This window comes from Triturus cristatus, chromosome 2_1 (assembly GCF_964204655.1).
Source record: "Triturus cristatus chromosome 2_1, aTriCri1.1, whole genome shotgun sequence".
Lineage (NCBI taxonomy): Eukaryota > Metazoa > Chordata > Amphibia > Caudata > Salamandridae > Triturus > Triturus cristatus.
In genome coordinates, this window is record NC_140581.1 from 6868321 (window position 1) to 6887553 (window position 19233).

At 49.5% G+C, this 19233-nt stretch overlaps 1 protein-coding gene across 4 annotated transcripts in view; it reads right to left on the minus strand.

Annotated features, from left to right (window-relative positions):
* Positions 1–19233, minus strand: part of LOC146863596 (sphingomyelin phosphodiesterase 5-like) — a 198214-nt gene that overhangs the window by 145829 nt on the left and 33152 nt on the right. For 3 of the 4 annotated variants that reach the window (XR_014969041.1, XM_085627607.1, XM_085627608.1), the window contains exon 2: positions 14706–16138. Coding sequence is in view for 3 of the 4 variants with exons in the window: in XM_085627607.1 (XP_085483733.1) it covers positions 14706–15950 (1245 nt within the window). In the remaining variant the exon portion in view is untranslated. Of the gene's footprint in view, positions 1–14705; positions 16139–19233 lie in introns of those variants that run through there. The other variant, XM_085627609.1, reaches the window with a different exon arrangement.

Here is a 19233-nt window from a genome sequence, read left to right on the forward strand (position 1 = left end):
AAGCAACCTCCGACTCCTTCCGTGAAGCTGAGGTTTAATGCAGCTTGTGTGGGAGCCCCTGGCGCCGCCCTAGACTTGAAATAATGGTTGGCATCATTGCAAATATAGCTATCCTGAAGCCAAGCGAGCGTGGATTGATTGATTGATGATTGGCTTTTGGGGCAATAGAATAGGTTACTCACCTGCTAAAAGGTTAAAAAGAATCTAATTCCTCTCTGCGGATCCTGTTCTACAAGGAGGATTAGGATTAGCCTTCCTATACAGCCGCCATGTTACTGGTCGCCACTATACAAGTCTCCTTTGAGGGGTGCTCAGCTTGTACCTTATTCTCCACACACTCATCAGAAAACGATAGAGCAAAGATTGACAGCCCGCAGGTGTCGTATCTCAGAATCCCGCGCGTCAAGATACCCAGATATCTGCAAACACGCCCGTCGGGGTGAGAGATTAAGATAATCTCCGACTCACACAAGGTTTGAGAACGGCTAGTGCTTGTTTCTTACAATAAACTCTGGTGTCTGCTTTCAGATCACGTGAGGAGAAACGATGGCTTCAAACAGTTGAAGAAAAGTGAAAAGTTTCGGCTCAGAAGCTTGTCAAAGCCACTAAGGGAGCACGAGGCAGGCGAGGGCCACTGGGCCCCAACTGTGAAGACACAGGCTGTGTGCGTCCGATGGTGTGAGGTCTGTCCTTCTGTGGCTCTCCAGCCTTGACCGATACATTTGTTTCAACTCTCAATGGGAGCAGGGTGGTCCTCTGGTGGCAACACGGCTAACGACTGGTCAACACGCTGGTCACAATCACAGCCGGGCCAAGCCTCAACCATCACAGCAGGAGTCTGCGGTGCCCACCTGGAACTGCCCAGGGAAGATCGCAGCCCACAGACACCTGCAATCACCCCGGAGAGACTGCAGCCCACAGACACCTGGAATCACCCCGGAGAGACTGCAGCCCACAGACACCTGGAATCACCCCGGAGAGACTGCAGCCCACAGACACCTGGAATCACCCCGGAGAGACTGCAGCCCAAAGACACATGGAGCAGCCCCAGAGAGAAGACAGCCCACAGACGCAGGGAACTTCCCCGGAGTGACTGTAGCCCACAGACACCTGGAACCGCCCTAGAGAGACTGAAGGCCACAGACACCTGCAACTGCCCCAGAAAGACTGCAGCCCAAAGACACCTGGAAACGCCCTGTAGAGACTGCAACCCCCAGACACCTGGAATTGCCCCAGACAGACTGCAGTCCACAGGCTCCTTGAACCACCCCTGAGAGACTGCAGCCACAGACACCTGGAACCGCCCCACAGAGACTACAGGCACACAGAAACCTGGAACCTCCCCAGAGACACTGCAGGCCACAGGCACCAGGAACCATTGTGGAGAAACTGCAGCCCCCAGAGACACCTAGCGCCACTGCAGAGAGACTGCAGGCTACAGACACCTGGAACCACCCCAGAGAGACTGAAGCCCACAGACACCTGGAACCACCCCGGAGAGACTGAAGCCCACAGACACCTGGAACCGCCCCGGCAAGATTGAAGCCCACAGACACCGGGTCCATACATCACTCTCCTCAGTTGTTGTCTTCTTAAGGATGGTCCACAGACACCATGTCCACAGATCACTTCCTCAGTCTTCTGGATGCCCCACAGGGTCCTCAGATCTATCTCCTCAGTCATCTTCTTCTGGATGCCCCACAGACACGGGGTCCTCAGATCTCTCTCCCAGGGGCGGCTGGTGACATTTGAAAGTGGTGGGGCGTAAAATGATTGGTATACTTTACCGTTGCGAGCGAGCGTAGCGAGCGAGCCCGAACCCCTATAAGGAGGGTTCGGGGGGGGTTCTCCCCCCGAGAAAATTTTGAAAAAAGAGAAGAGAAATGGTGCATTTTCAAGCAAATTTGAGAAAGCAAGAATGTTAATAAAGCAATTGTGAAAGTGCAGTTATTACATTAATAAAGAGATGTCATATAACATAGGTAGATGCTTATTCAGTATAACCACAGAGCTTCATAAGAGACTTCGAGATACAATGCATTGCTGAGTAATATCAAAGGAAGCATTTTTTTATGAGCCACAGTGCTATACCAAGACTCCAAGATGCAATATAGAAAGAAGAAAAACATGAAAAAGGATCAAGGTGCTGAAAAATAGCCTTGAACATAAGCTTCCCAGCTCAGGACATGAGCTCAGCAGCACCCACATGTTGAACGGGCATACCTGCCTGGCCCAGGGAACTGGAAACCAAACACTGTGGAGCATTAAATATTTAACACGCCAGAAACCAGCTCCCCACCTTCAGTCTTCATGCTGAACAAATCAAACATTCACCCCCAGCCACAGATCTCGGTTAAATTCATTTTTTTTGCATGCCTGAACGTTTATGATCTGGAACAGGCCACTTGAATAAAACAGGTCAATTTCACAAAACATAATACATCCCTTGCACCTGCCTTACAGGTTAAACATATGGCTCACTATACATCATTGCATATCTAAAAATCTAAAAACCAGCCTGAAAAACACAATTACAAGGCAAAATTACAAATTATACGGAGAAAAAAAGCTCAATCTTGCTTATAATAGGTGCACACGACAACAGTAATCGCCATATCGGTTGCTGATGCCTGCTCTAGAAAGTAGACTAGGTTCACTAAGTGTGACTGAGTGCCAAAGAGATCAAAGAAATTAGCAAAATCCACAAAAAGGATTTCCATACAGGTAAAACAGATGAATAAAAGAACAAAGAAAACATGGAAGCAATAAGAAGGTCACCAGACACCCCAAATCATCTGCAAAAAAGACCAATACAACAGGTGCCCAATAAAGCCCTTCAAATGTATTGAAGTGAAGGAAGCGTCCGATTTGTAGTGGAGTATTATTTTAATACCAGGGGCAACATCAGAAAAAGCATGGCTGAGACATGAGGATGTTGTATTTTGGAAGGGCCAGTCTTGCTTCTGGTCACTATGGCCACCTGCCAGATTTAAAACCTATTCAACATGCTAATGTATAACAAGTACTTGTAAGTTAGGCAGCAATGTTCAAACAAAATGCAGGAGTGCAGTGGGAAATATTGCAAATTAAAATCAACATGAGTGGTGAGAGAGAATTTCAGCATGCTTGAGATAAGGCAGGCAAAGCATGAATCCATCCATAGAGACTAACAAACTTTTTTTTGCCAAAGCCATTCATAGAGTTAAACTAGCATTTTTAAATCTTTCACTTTTGCCAAGTCAGCCACTAAATCATATGGGACAATTATCAGCAAATTTCCTCCAACAGGCCTCACACCTGTTGAGGTAATGCAGCTGACAAACTTTAATGCGCCATGCCCGCGCACATTATGTTCACGTAGTGTGTACATCTGGGGGTAAGGGAAAACAAAAGATCTACTGCGTCATGTGGATGTTGCACACCATTATGGTACATAATTACAATCATATTACGTTTCGAATATATTTATATCGGGCACAGGGAGCGTAAATGATTTTCCCAGAATCCCAGGATTTTTATTTAGTTCTTGAAGCTGGCATCAGAACCCAGGGTCCCAGGCTTTAAAGTTAATAGCTTAGCCACTAAACAACACCTCAACATCACTTTCCAAACCTATATTTTAACTTGCAAATTATTGCGCACGTTGAAGTCCTGCAGCCATAAATGCCACAGGACTATGCATGACGCCACGGTGTGAGCTGCACATTCTCAGTAGCAGCATAGCGCAGTAAACAATAACCCTATGGCACTAATTGTATGCATTTGATGAGTCCGTCCAGTGCAATACATTAAAATATATAATAAATACATAAGTGTGTGCCTGCCCATATAACTACAAGCTCTCATTAACCGCCTGCATGCCTGTATGTTTCCTACAGAGAATAATTCTTAAAAATGTGACTAAACTTTGAAAAATGTCTGTCGCGTGCACTCCCCCTTTACCTCTGTGCTTATAATGTGTTGATTATATCACGCTATACCATAGTGGTTCCATTTCTGAGCAATGACTAGCATGTAATGCTAATTAAGAGGTTTAATTGTATGCCAAATGCCGGTAGCTTGTGTTATCTTTCAGCTTTTAAATGTCTGTTGTCACGTAGCATGTGTGCTGAATGCAAGCGGGGGAACATGCTTGCTCCATGGTAGCAGTCTGACTCCTCCATTGTCGTACGATCGACTTTTTAAGCCCTGCACGTCATACACATGAAACAGGATAGGCTTGTGATGTGTGCCCGGCCTCACATCACATTTTAAAAGAATATATGCTTCTTCTACACTCTTTTCAGGTGGGAGATTGCTGTGGCAGACAGGATAGAATTGACTAGAATTGCCTACTTATTCAAGACGTGTGCTCAGTCAGGCTTACGTTTTCAAAGCTCCTTTGCTTTCACTGGAGTTCAGGTGACACTGGGCAACTGGTTTAGTAGGCTAATAAAACGGTTATCTACATCCGTTTTCGGGACCACCGTTTTGATCTTTGTGCTCTTACAGCCAGATTGTTTTTCTGTTTATTTATTGACACTTCACATTGACGGGTCGCTTTATAGTTGGTCGTACACAGTAACCTTTTGTGCAGAGAAGACTACTTATAGCGACTGACTGTGCTGTTGACTAGCAATTGGGACACAGGCACCCGGTAACTAAACTAAGCAAGTACCTATAAAACGGGCAACACAGTGTAACACTTTCTTGCAGTAAACCCTCCAAGTCTATATATCACAGTTTCTCGTGTTACGTACACTTCCTTCAACAGCAGATGACATGTCATTCTAGTATGTCCCTAGTTTGTACCCAACATGTTGGATCCCTGGGTAGGGTTGTGTCTCCGAGGAGACTCGGTATCTCCTGGACGCCTGCCCATAGCTGTCAAATATTTGTCATAGGGGTTGGGGGAAATGCCTTTGCACGAGGCGTTTGTGCCTACTTCCGAAGTATCATGAAGTTCCCCCAACTTGAGTATACACACACGCTGTAATACAATACTAAGAAAAAAAAATACACAACCCCTTGTTTAGGACCGATTTTTGTGTTTCGTTTCAGTTGCGGCTCGCGGGGGGGAGGGGGGGGGGTGTATGTGTCGCGCGGGGGGGGGGATTGCAGGGGGGGGGTATCGCGCGGGGGTGTTAAAATACATTTTAAAAAACTAGTTATCCTACCTGAGCTGAGGACTCCTGAGCACGTCCGCACCGCCTCGGGTCATCCGTTGGAAAGGCGCCTACTGTACAGCCCCTCTCAGGATCTCATTGGCTGTCTGGCTGAGTCAGCCAATCCTGGCGCTGCTAGCAGCGCCAGGATTGGCGAGAGCACGGGTTACTGCTCGCCCGCCTGCCCATTAGGGGATCGAGGTTTGAGCCTTTGCTCAACCCTCGGTCTCCTAATGGGCATGCGCCAGCCAGAGCAGACACAAGTGCGCATGGCTGGGCACGGAGCGAAAATTCGCTCCCCTTCCCCAATCATGCGCACTTGTGCTGCTGCCTGTTGCCCCTGCCTGGTCTGTCTGACAATCATGTCAGTCAACATGACGACGGACCGCCCACCCCCGGGTGGGCGGTCCGTCGTCATTCTGACTGACATGATTGTCAGATCTCCTCTTTGATGAACTTAAGTAAACTGATTACTTAAATTCAAAGACGCCGTCGCCGACGCTGCGGGCGGGGGGGCTACGCCCCAACGCCCTAATGGACGCACCGCGCCTGCTCTCTCCTCAGTAGTCTTCTTCTGGATGCCCCACAGACACGGGAGCCTCAGATCTCTCTCCTCAGTCGTCTTCTTCTGGATGCCCCACAGACACGGGAGCCTCAGATCCCTCTCCTCAGTCGTCTTCTTCTGGATGCTTCACAGACACAGGGTCCTCAGAGCTCTCTCCTCAGTAGTCTCCTTTTGGATGCCCCACAGACACGGGAACCTCAGATCTCTCTCCTCAGTCGTCTTCTTTTGGATGCCCCACAGACACGGGGTCCTCAGATCTCTCTCCTCAGTAGTCTTCTTCTGGATGCCCCACAGACACGGGAGCCTCAGATCTCTCTCCTCAGTCGTCTTCTTCTGGATGCCCCACAGACACGGGGTCCTCAGATCTCTCTCCTCAGTAGTCTTCTTCTGAATGCCCCACAGGGTCCTCAGATCTCTCTACTCAGTCTTCTTCCACAGACACGGGAGCCTCAGATCTCTCTCCTCAGTCGTCTTCTTCTGGATGCCCCACAGACACGGGGTCCTCAGATCTCTCTCCTCAGTCGTCTTCTTCTGGATGCCCCACAGACACGGGGTCCTCAGTTCTCTCTCCTCAGTCTTCTTTTGGATGGCCCACAGACACGGGAGCCTCAGATCCCTCTCCTCAGTCGTCTTCTTCTGGATGCTTCACAGACACAGGGTCCTCAGAGCTCTCTCCTCAGTCGTCTTCTTTTGGATGCCCCACAGACACGGGAGCCTCAGATCTCTCTCCTCAGTCGTCTTCTTCTGGATGCCCCACAGACACAGGGTCCTCAGATCTCTCTCCTCAGCCGTCTTCTTCTGGATGCCCCACAGACACAGGGTCCTCAGATCTCTCTCCTCAGCCGTCTTCTTCTGGATGCCCCACAGACACAGGGTCCTCAGATCTCTCTCCTCAGTCGTCTTCTTCTGGATGCCCCACAGACACAGGGTCCTCAGATCTCTCTCCTCAGTCGTCTTCTTTTGGATGCCCCACAGACACGGGAGCCTCAGATCTCTCTCCTCAGTTGTCTTCTTTTGGATGCTTCACAGACACGGGAGCCTCAGATCTCTCTCCTCAGTCTTCTTCTGGATGCTTCACAGACACGGGAGCCTCAGATCTCTCTCCTCAGTCTTCTTCTGGATGCTTCACAGACACAGGGTCCTCAGAGCTCTCTCCTCAGTCGCCTTTTTCTGGATGCCCACAGACACTCGGGACACTCCAAATGCATTGTTGGCAGATATTTGCCGCCCTCAGCAGGAACGCAGCCCTTCTAGGAGTGTCAGGGCAGGTACACAGCTCTTCCAACAAGAGATCAGACCTCAGGGAGTCTGGCTGTCTCTGACTGCACAGCAGTCCTCGGAGTCCTCTGCAGAGCATTCTCCTCTCTGGCCGCAGAGAACTTGAGACTGTAACAGCAAGCGGGGTAGTAGGGTTGCACTTTTATAGAGTAAAATCAGATAGGAAATACGGATCCACTATCTGCAACTTCAGACCTGGTGTGGGTATGATTCTCTTTTCAAATGTCCTTTTCAGGCAGCTCTCCAGGCACGGACGTTAAGTAGAGTGATGCTTCTCACAGAAGGACAGTCTCCAGCCTGGAGTAACCACAATAGTGGAAAGAAACTAAGATCTTGGCAGTCTTCAGCCATATGAAAGTAATCAGAAAAAGACAACAAGCATTGGCATAGCCAAAAGGCCTCGCTTTTGGGACCTTCTAAGTATTTAGTTATGCAGCACAATATCCTTGGTGCAACCACATCAACTGTTGCATGGCTAAACACTTATAAGGTCCCAAAGGCGAGACCTATTGGCTATGCCAATGCCTGGTGTGGTTGTGTGTGTGGTTGTGTGTGTAGTTGTGTGTGTGTGGTTGTTTGGGTGGTTGTGTGTGTGTGTGGTGGTGTGTGTGTGTGTGTGGTTGTGTGTGTGTGTGTGTGTGTGTGGTTGTGTGTGGTTGTGGGTGCAGTTGTGGGTGCAGTTGTGGGTGCAGTTGTGGGTGTGTGTGGATGTGTGGTTGTGTGTGTGTGTGTGGTTGTGTGTGTGGGGTTGTGGTTGCGTGTGGGGTGGTGGTTGTGTGTGTGTGGCTGTGGTTGTGTGTGTGTGTGGTTGTGTGTGTGGTTGTGTGTGTGGTGTGGTTGTGTGTGGGTGTGTGTGGTTGTGGTTCTGTGTGTGTTTGGCTGTGTGTGTGGTTGTGTGTGTGGTTGTGTGATTGTGTGTGTGGTTGTGTGTGTGGTTGTGTGTGTGGTTGTGTGTGTGGTTGTGTGTGTGGTTGTGTGTGTGGTTGTGTGTGTGGTTGTGTGTGTGGTTGTGTGTGTGGTTGTGTGTGTGGTTGTGTGTGTGTGATTGTGTGCAGTTGTGTGTGTGTGCAGTTGTGTGTGTGTGCAGTTGTGTGTGTGTGCAGTTGTGTGTGGGCGTGTGGGTGCGGTTGTGTGTATGTGGTTGTGTGTATGTGGTTGTGTGTATGTGGTTGTGTGTGTGTGTGGTTGGTTGGGTGTGTGGTTGTGGTTGTGTGTATGTGGTTGTGTGTGTGTGGTTGTGTGTGTGGTTGTGTGTGTGTGTGGTTGTGTGTGTGTGGTTGTGTGTGTGGTTGTGGGTGTGTGTGGGTGTTCTTGTGTGTGTGGTTGTGGTTGTGTGTGGTTGTGGGTGTGGTCGTGGTTGTGTGTGTGGCTGTGTGTGTGGCTGTGTATGTGTGTGTGTGGTTGTATGTGTGTGGTTGTGTGTGTGTGGTTGTGCGTGGTTGTGGTTGTGTGTGTGGTTGTGTGTGTGTGGTTGTGTGTGTGTGGTTGTGTGTGTGTGGTTGTGTGTGTGTGGTTGTGTGTGTGTGGTTGTGTGTGTGTGGTTGTGTGTGTGTGTGTGTGGTTGTGTGTGTGGTTGTGTGTGTGTGGTTGTGCATGTGTGTGTGTGTGTGGTTGTGTGTATGGGGGTGTGGGTGTGTGTGTGGTTGTGTGTGTGGCTGTGTGTGTGGTTGTGTGTTTATGTGTGGTTGTGGTTTTGTGTGGTTGTGTGGGGTTGTGTGTGGGGTTGTGTGTGTGTGTGGCTGTGTATGTGTGGTTGTGTGTGTGGTTGTGGGTGTGGGTGCAGTTGTGGGTGCAGTTGTGGGTGCGGGTGGTTGTGTGGGTGTGGTTGTGTGTGTGTGATTGTGGTTGTGTGTGTGATTGTGGTTGTGTGTGGTTGTGGTTGTGTGTGGTTGTGTGTGGTTGTGTGGGGTTGTGGGTGGGGTTGTGTGTGGGGTTGTGTGTGGGGTTGTAGTTGTGGTTGTGTGTGTGTGGTTGTGGGTGTGTGTGGTTGTGGGTGTGTGTGGTTGTGGGTGTGTGTGGTTGTGGGTGGGTGTGGTTGTGGGTGTGTGTGGTTGTGGGTGTGGTTGTGTGTGTGCAGTTGTGTGTGTGCAGTTGTGTGTGTGCAGTTGTGGGCGTGTGGGTGCGGTTGTGTGTATGTGGTTGTGTGTATGTGGTTGTGTGTATGTGGTTGTGTGTATGTGGTTGTGTCTGTGTGTGTGGTTGTGGTTGTGTGTATGTGGTTGTGTGTGGTTGTGTGTGTGTGGTTGTGTGTGTGTGGTTGTGTGTGTGTGGTTGTGTGTGTGGTTGTGGGTGTGTGTGGGTGTTCTTGTGTGTGTGGTTGTGGTTGTGGTCGTGGTTGTGTGTGTGGCTGTGTATGTGGCTGTGTATGTGTGTGTGTGGTTGTATGTGTGTGGTTGTGTGTGTGGTTGTGTGTGTGGTTGTGTTGCGTGGTTGTGTGTGTGGTTGTGTGTGTGGTTGTGTGTGGGTGTGTGTGTGGGTGTGTGTGTGGGTGTGGTTGTGTGTGTGGTTGTGTGTGTGTGGTTGTGCATGTGTGTGGTTGTGTGTGTGGTTGTGTGTATGGGGGTGTGGGGGTGTGTGTGGTTGTGTGTGTGGCTGTGTGTGTGGTTGTGTGTGTATGTGTGGTTGTGGTTTTGTGTGGTTGTGTGAGGTTGTGTGTGGGGTTGTGTGTGTGTGTGGCTGTGTATGTGTGGTTGTGTGTGTGGTTGTGGGTGTGGGTGCAGTTGTGGGTGCAGTTGTGGGTGCGGGTGGTTGTGTGGGTGTGGTTGTGTGTGTGTGATTGTGGTTGTGTGTGTGATTGTGGTTGTGTGTGGTTGTGGTTGCGTGTGGTTGTGTGTGTGGTTGTGTGGGGTTGTGGGTGGGGTTGTGTGTGGGGTTGTGGTTGTGGTTGTGTGTGTGTGGTTGTGGGTGTGTGTGGTTGTGGGTGTGTGTGGTTGTGGGTGTGTGTGTGTGGTTGTGTGTGTGGTGGGTGTGGGTGCAGTTGTGGGTGCAGTTGTGGGTGCGGGTGCAGGTGTGGATGCAGTTGTGGGTGTGGATGTGTGGTTGTGGGTGGTTGTGTGTGTAGTTGTGTGTGTGTGTGTGGTTGTGTGTGTGTGGTTGTGTGTGTGTGGTTGTGTGTGTGTGGTTGTGTGTGTGTGGTTGTGTGGGGTTGTGTGTGTGGCTGTGTGTGTGGTTGTGTGTGCAGTTGTGTGTGCAGTTGTGTGTGTGTGGTTGTATGTGTGGTTGTGTGTGGTTGTGGGTGTGTGGTTGTGGGTGTGTGGGTGTGTGGGTGTCATTGTGTGTATGTGGTTGTGTGTGTGGTTGTGTGTGTGTGTGTTTGGTAGGGTGTGTGGTTGGTTGGGTGTGGGTGGGTGTGGTTGTGTGTATGTGGTTGTGTGTATGTGGTTGTGTGTATGGTTGTGTGTGTGTGTGTGGGTGTGTGTGGGTGTGCTTGTGTGTGTGGTTGTGGTTGTGTGTGTGTGTGTGGGTGTGCTTGTGTGTGGTTGTGGTTGTGTGTGTGTGTGTGTGGTTGTGTGTGTGGCTGTGTGTGTGGCTGTGTGTGTGATTATGTGTGGTTGTGTGTGTGGTTGTGGGTGTGGTTTCATGTGTGTGGTTGTGGTTGTGTGTGGTTGTATGTGTGTGGTTGTGTGTCTGGTTGTGGTTGTGTGCATGGTTGTGGTTGTGTGTGTGGTTGTGTGTGTGTGTGTGGTTGTGGGTGTGGTTGTGTGTGTGTGGTTGTGTGTGTGTGTGTGGTTGTGTGTGGTTGTGTGTGTGGTTGTGTGTATGGGGGTGTGGGGGTGTGGGTGTGTGTGTGTGTGTGGTTGTGTGTGTGGTTGTGTGTGTGGTTGTGTGTGTATGTGTGGTTGCGTTTGTGGTTGTGTGTGGTTGTGTGTGGGGTTGTGTGTGTGTGTGGCTGTGTGTGTGTGGTTGTGGGTGCAGTTGTGGGTGCGGGTGCAGTTGTGGGTGCAGTTGTGGGTGCGGGTGGTTGTGTGGGTGTGGTTGTGGTTGTGTGGTTGTGTGTGTGGTTGTGTGGGGTTGTGGGTGGGGTTGTGTGTGGGGTTGTGTGTGGGGTTGTGGGTGGGGTTGTGTGTGGGGTTGTGTGTGTGGTTGTGGTTGTGTTTGTGGTTGTGTGTGTGTGGTTGTGTGTGTGGTTGTGTGTGTGGTTGTGTGTGTGGTTGTGTGTGTGGTTGTGTGTGTGGTTGTGTGTGTGGGTGTGTGTGTGTGGGTGTGGGTGTGGGTGTGGGTGTGGGTGTGGTTGTGTGTGTGGTTGTGTGTGTGGTTGCGTTTGTGGTTGTATTTGGTTGTGTGTGTGGTTGTGTGGGGTTGTGTGTGGGGTTGTGTGTGTGTGTGTGGCTGTGTGTGTGGTTGTGTGTGTGGTTGTGGGTGCAGTTGTGGGTGCTGGTGCAGTTGTGGGTGTGGATGTGTGGTTGTGGGTGGTTGTGTGTGTGGTTGTGTGTGTGTGGGTGTGGTTGTGGTTGTGGTTGTGTGTGTGTGGTTGTGTGTGTGTGGTTGTGTGTGTGTGGTTGTATGTGTGGTTGTGTGTGTGGTTGGGTGTATGTGTGTGGTTGTGTGTGTGGTTTTATGTGTGGTTGTGTGTGTGTGGTTGTGTGTGTGACAGTAATACTAAAAGCATCTCAAAATAAAGGAACACAAACATCGAGTTTGTGGAAAGAGAAAGCACGTTGTTAGTCAAATGGGCGCAGCAAAGCATTAACACAACAACAAAACAAACAAGATCACTTTGCGAAGACCGAGTGCTGATAATGGATACACACAGCCCATCATCTTAAGAGTTCGATTGCAGACAATGTGCACTCAAACCTCCCCCATCCTTGTGAGTTGCACCCCATATTTCATGAGTTGTAACTGCTGCACCCACCATAGCGCTTTGAGATCTAAAGCGTTACATAGGTCTAATCGATTAACCAGTCGCCAACATACTGTGCTTTTAAAGAGAATGTGCCAAAAGTTTCCAGCTTCCTCATCATGTCCTCATGAAAGCGCCAACGAAAGGACTCCCTGAATGGTGCAACGGACATGAAGCAGCCGCTGCGATCAGAAATAAACACTGTGAACGTTGTCCAGTTTCACAGTAACATTTGCTTAATGTTCTTTAAGTCACAAAACAGTAATACTAAAAGCATCTAAAAATAAAGGAACACAAACATCGAGTTTGTGGAAAGAGAAAGCACATTGTAAGTCAAACGGGCGCAGCAAAGCATTAACACAACAACATGTTCTTTGATGTTTGATGTTCTCTGAACGAGAACATCAAAGGGGCGCCACGAAAGTGATCGCGGGTGAAAGTGAAAGTGATCGCGGGCGCTTAATGAGCATGACAAGGTTTGCCAGCCCCTGCTCCTAAGCGCGCGCCCGCGCACATGCACTGTAGCTCTAGGCTGGCCATGGTAGCATTTTTTTGAGCCCTCACAAAAAGTCTCGCCAGACCAGCGCATGCGCTAGGTCAGGCGAGACCTAAAAAGGAGCCCCTCACGTAAAGACTCTAAACAGATCTTAAAGCTGGGAGGACGCTGTTTGGATGGATCTTGAGATAGGAAGGATGCCATCTCTGGGAGGATACTAAGACATGGAGGAGGCACTTGGGGCAAATCATGAGACCATGGATTAGACTCTTTGGAATGATACTGAAGCAAGGAGGAGGCTCTCAGGACAGATCCTGAGATCATGAAGAAGACCTTCCGAAGGAAAATTAGGCCAGGAGGGGGCACTCGGGACAGATCCCAAGACCATGGAGGAGACCCTCTTGGAAGGATACTGAGGCAAGGAGCCTCTCGGGCAGATCCTGAGGCCATGGAGGAGACCCTCTTGGAAGGATACTGAGGCAAGGAGCCTCTCGGGCAGATTCTGAGGCCATGGAGGAGACCCTCTTGGAAGGATACTGAGGCAAGGAGCCTCTCGGGCAGATCCGAAGGCCATGGAGGAGACCCTCTTGGAAGGACACTGAGGCAAGGAGCCTCTCGGGCAGATCCTGAGGCCATGGAGGACCCTCTTGGAAGGACACTGAGGCAAGGAGCCTCTTGGGCAGATCCGGAGGCCATGGAGGACCCTCTTGGAAGGACACTGAGGCAAGGAGTCTCTCGGGCAGATCCTGAGGCCATGGAGGAGACCCCTGGAAGGACACTGAGGCAAGGAGTCTCTCGGGCAGATCCTGAGGCCATGGAGGAGACCCTCTTGGAAGGAGGACACTGAGGCAAGGAGCCTCTCGGGCAGATCCGGAGGCCATGGAGGAGACCCTCTTGGAAGGACACTGAGGCAAGGAGTCTCTCGGGCAGATCCTGAGGCCATGGAGGAGACCCCCTGGAAGGACACTGAGGCAAGGAGCCTCTTGGGCAGATCCTGAGGCCATGGAGGAGACTCTCTTGGAAGGACACTGAGGCAAGAAGTCTCTCGGGCAGATTCTGAGGCCATGGAGGAGACCCTCTTGAACTATACTAAGGCATGGAAGAGGCACTTGGCACTGATCTTGAAACTAGGGAGAAGTTTCTCAGGACAGATTTTAGACTAAGGAGGAGTCTCTCAGGATGGATCTTAATGGAAGGGGATTTCGGGAGGAGGGTGACATGCGTATCTTGAGGTTGGGGAATCAGGGACAAGGCTCTCTGGATAGTTATTGATGCCGGGAAGGAGGTTTAGGTGGGGTAGAAGTTGCTTGGATGGACATTGAGACAGGTAGAAGTCTCTCTGCTCAGATCTGGAGGCTGGGAGGACACTATCATGAGGCGTGGAGGAGGCACTTTGGACAGACCATGGGGCCGAGAATGATTTGGAGCAGTCTTGAGGCCGGATGATCCTTATGCAGGGGAGGCAGCTCTCTGGACAGGCCTTGAAGTTCTCTGGTAGAGGAGCAGCTGTTACAATCATGATGGTTAGGCAGGGGTACAGCGATTCGATAATATTTGTAGTCAACGGTCTCAGGAATATTATAAAAGCAAAATAGCGCCGTACCAGGTACAAGTTAGAGATGCCTACAAGACCTAGATGTCGAGCAAGAGGTCAAACAGCACCTACAGCAGAGCGAAGCCAGCATGTGGGGTGGCCATAGAAACCATCTCTGAAGGGAGCCAGGTGACCCCGTAAAGAGCAGGACATGGAGGCTGGGGGTGGATGGGACACCTGCAGCGTCCTCGACAAAGGTACAGGAATGTCCACGGTCTGATGAGCCCCACTGGGGAGGGTCACGGACTGCCAAAGACATTTCCTTTCTTTGCTACAATTAACCAAGAAATTCTGGCACTTTCAGTGCTAATCAGAGCAGTATTTTTGTATTTTGGGCCAAACCCAAGCAATTAAAATAAACCATAATCAGCTTTCAGGCCACGGGTAATCAAGCTCTGGGTCTGTGGTCATGTTGAATGGCTGTGGAGGTGAAAAATTACACATAATGTATCTAAACAAGATCAGGGGCTGGCTATACAGGGGTTTTCAACTCCCCCGGGACTGACTCTGTAGTCCAGAAAGCAGCCAAATGGCTAGCAGATCACCCAGAAACTGCCCATCCACTACCAAGAACAGAAAACACAGACAAGACCTAGAAGCAAATAACTGTCTAGCACTGGACATGGACATGTGTTAGGAAGTGGTCAATGTCGCTCATTGACCACTTCCTAACACATGTCCGTGTCCAGTGAAGTGGGACTTCGCCAGCCCCCTAGTATAGGCCAAGAGAGTTGCCCATTGATAAAGATTTTTAAACCAACAGAATAAAGTCACTGCCCCCTTACCTTCACACAGAGGAGTCCTTTGGCAGCCAAGGCGTCCTCTCCGCTTCCGTTGGCAAAATGACGGTACTGGGCCGTCAGGATAGAGTAGCGGCTGGCCAGGAAAAGCCCGCTATTAAAGAACTTGAAGTCTGAACAACCAAGAGGGCCATAGACTCCTACGTCGTAAAGTATGTGCTCGTAGACTGGACTGAGGAGAGCCGAGAGCCTGTTGGCCGCCCGTTTGTCAAACACTTCCTGAAGGCAGACGAAATCTGCCCCTGCGGGGACGAGTGGGCTGATGTCACAGCGCGCGGAGCTGTCTGCACTGGCATCTCCACTGCACCACCCCTCTGGCACTGCATGGTTCCCAGTAGAATTGGCAGAATCCTCAGAGTCCAGGCAGTGGTTGCTATAAGACAGAGCCCTGGTCTCACCAATGTTCTCCTCGAGATGATTTCTTTCGTGCGTGGTTTCTTCTTCCCTGGAGAAGCCCACATCCCCCGCAACATGCTGCTCATCCAGGTCAATAGCGATGACCACTGGGTCGACCGGTTGGGTTTCTTCTCCCACTCCCCTGAAGAACTTGTCTTTTAAGCTTGTGTCACCTCCATTCGATGGCGAGTCCGGCACCCTCCATGGTGGGCCAGGGGAGGTGTTTATGGCGCCGTACTGAGTGGTGCCCACCATGCCCTGGTTCAGAATCCCTTCTTTAGGAGAGTGAGAGCTGATCTGTGCTGGCTCCCTGCTGACCCCTTGCACAATGCTTTTGCCTATCACAGCAGACCTCCTCTGCGTGTGGCACAAGTTACTGAACCTGGCCAGGCCATCAGGCAAAAGGCAGAGATTGGCACTCACAAAGATGAATGGCCGGCCCTTCTCTGGCGCAGACCACTCCTTCGGGGCACCCTGGGACTGGTTGTGTCTGTAATTGAAAGGCCTGCGGACAGCTTGCAGGGGAAGCCAGAATATGAAGCCGACCAGGGCAATGGGCATGGAGAGGACAAGGAGCACAAGAAAGGCCATGGTGCCCAACATGACTGGCAGTGGGTGGAGAGAGCAGCGCCGGCTCTGCCGCCGCTTCTTCTCTAAAGAGGTCTCGTTGAAGGAGGAGAGGAAGCGCTCCAGGAACCAGTAGCATGGGAAAACAAGGGCCCAGGACACACTGTGCAAGCCATGGAGGCATCCATTGGGGAACGGAGACTGCCGAAGGACCATGGTTGCAACGAGAAGTGGCCGACACTGGTCAGGTGGCCGGGCAACCTTCATGCGGCACGCTAGACACCAAGAGCGGCTACTGGCTTCCTCCAGGAGGACAAGGTTTTCAGTTCAGTGACTGGTCTGGACCTGCATACCGTCGGAGGAAGTGGGGCAAAGTCACTCTGTAGGTTCCTGAGGATTCAAAGAGCTGGTCTGAAGTGGAGGTCATCCCTCGTCATTGGTTTCAAGTGGAGACTCTGAAAGAAGACCAGAAGATAACACATGAGGCAATGACCTATTCAATCAAAATTACTTTATTCGATTTCATCACAAGGAAATCATATAAGTACATACATGACATATAATCAATATTCAGGTACAAAAATATATTGCTATAGAAAAAACACTTCATCACAATATTCTTAGGTGATATACCATGATCTCTCTTTAAAAATATCAGCTAAAAGAGTTATAAAAAGAATATTAAAATATGATAAAAATTACAAAAGTTACATTGTAGCCCGGGACCTAATAATCGCCTTCAAATAAGTTTTAACAGCCAGGATCGTTGCCGGTGTTTCCAACATCTGTAATCTCAGAAATGCTACCCTGCAATATCTAATATTCCAACTTTTAAGAATCGGTCTAAGATACCGCTGGCTGGGTATAGAAATATATTTACAAAATAAAGTGCAGTGCAATGTTGATTGTAATGACACATCATCACAGGGGCATACAGATGCTTGAGGGGACCAAACATTTGTCACCGGAAATAAAACCATTCTATAAAAGGAGCCAAGTCGGAAACGGGCCAAAAGCATACGGCTGAAGCGATCTTGAACTGACAACAAGTATTGTTGAAGACACAGGCCGCTCAAAATCAAATGATTCGCCATAACAGAATGTTTTACACTCTCTTTGGACCATCTTTGATCTTCAAGGTATTTCATGCAGTGTGTTTTTAAATCTTTCCTCGAGATATCCACCAAGCTGCTAGGGTCTGTAAAATAAGCAGGATGCCCAATGGCGTTAGTTATCATTTTCATGTAATTAAGCCACGCCGTGTCTTTAGCTCTCTCCAATTTGAGACAGTCCACAATTACGTCTCTGTTAAATCCCGTCTCATCTGTGACCCACACCTTATGCCACAATAGTAGCGGCGCTATCTTGATGGTATCCGATATATAAGAGAGTCCCAATTCCTGATGGCAGCTATAGGTGGCAGTAGAAATAGGAACTCCCAAAAGATAGCGGATAAAACCATTTTCACAGATTTGTATAATGTCTGGTTCTTCGATGCCCCATAAACCGGCCCCATACAACCCCGTGGAAACACATTTGGCCTTATAAACTTTCAAGAGTTCTGGAACAGGTCTACCTCCTATTTTTTTAGCAAAATTCATGACTGCCCCCAGGGTTCTACTAAAATTCAATTTTCTGGCCTTGATAACTAATTTCCATGTTCCCTTTTTATCGAAGGTAATACCTAAATAACAGAAGGTATCGGTATTTTCTACCTTTCTATTATCAATAAAGATGTTGCATGTCGTACCTCTACTTTTACCACAGTCCATGGTGAATGTCTTTGTTATGTTTACTCTTAGACCCCTCGCTTTCATATAAGTAACAAAACTATTTACCGCTCTTTGGAGGCCTAATTGGGTCCTTGACATAATCACCGCGTCATCGGCACAGAGTAAAACAGGGACGGGGGTGCCCCCAATTGTCGGATAATCATTTGGGTCTCTAATGAGGTATTGTCCCAGGCTATTAATATAAAGTGTAAAAAGAAAAGGGGCCAATATACACCCCTGTCTGACACCCTTTTCAATTGGAAATTTTGCCGAGCACTCCCCCATCTTCCCATAACGCACCCTCGCCCCCGCATTCCTGTACATTTCATTTATGAACAGTATTAAAGCCCTGTCCACCTTGAGATCTTCTAAGGTATTCCACAACATGCCACGGTCAACTCCATCGAAGGCCGAACTCAGATCTACAAAGGTAAGAAAAGGTTTCCCCCTCTTCGCTTTAGTGTATTTGTCTATAATCAAGGCTAGGTTCAGCCCCTGTTCCGTAGTTCCCATGCCTGAGCGAAAACCATATTGTAAGTTTGTTAAAAAACCTGCCTCACTCGCCCAGGTTTGAAGTCTGTTGAGAATAATGCTCCCCGCAATTTTCAGTAAGGCGTCGAGAAGTGAAATAGGCCGATAGCAACTAGGCTTGTTCCTGTTCCCCTTCTTAAAAATGGGTACCACGATCGCATCTGACCACGTAGGAATAAGTTCAAAGGTGGAACTACTATTTAGAACCATCGTTAGCAATGGAGCCCACAGGTCAATATTGGATCTGTAGACATCCGCAGGTACCCCGTCCGGGCCTGGTGCCTTCCCTTCCGCACTCTCCCTGATGGCCCTTATCACCTCCTCCAGAGTAAAGTTCAAACCCAGGGGGAAAACATCCTGCGCATCCGCAACTCGGCTATCCGAAACAGCTCACGTGGATTTATAGAAGTCCCCAAAGAATTCCACCCGTAATGACCTATTGGCATGAAGAGAGCTGTATCAACGGAAGAGGAACATACATAGCAAGGTGTGACCTGGGCCCCTCAGAAATCTTATTTCACACGCACCAAGGAGCCTCCATGGTACCCCAGACATGCACCTCAGATTAAGTCATGGATTTCAAGGTTCCAGATCTGCTGACCTAGGAACCTGTGGAAAAGGTCAACAAGCCATCGGGGACCTGGGCTCAGCTTGAGAACCCTCTGGTAGAATGCCACTCTCAGATTCTGAACACTCATCCTTTTCAGAGCCACCCTATGGCACACAGGGTCTAGATAGTGGAGAGATAGTCACATCATTTCTAAAGCACTCTCGGTAAAGGAGTGCCAGGAGGCGGCAGTGGGAAATTTAAAGCCAGCACAGTGGGCCTAGGAGAGCTGGCCTCCCTGCATGCGGCATCTTCTACGCGTGGGCCATACGTCACCAAAACTGAAACATCCATGCATGCATGTATGATGTCAAGCTATGAGGCTGCAGGATCTGTGTATGAACATGTCCTACCAGCCTCTGGGATCAGTATCTACGTTTGAACGTGTGCTGTCAGGCTCTATGTAAAATATGCACGTGTGTTGCCAACCTCAGGTATCACCATCTATGTTTGCACGTGTGCTGTCAGGATCTATGCAAAACATGCACGTGTGTTGCCAACCTCAGGTATCACTATCTATGTTTGCCCGTGTGCTGTCAGGTTCTATGTAAAACCCGCACATGTTAACAGGATCTATGCTATCAATGCACACATGCTAACAGGATCTGTGATGTCAATGCACACGTGCTAACAGGATCTG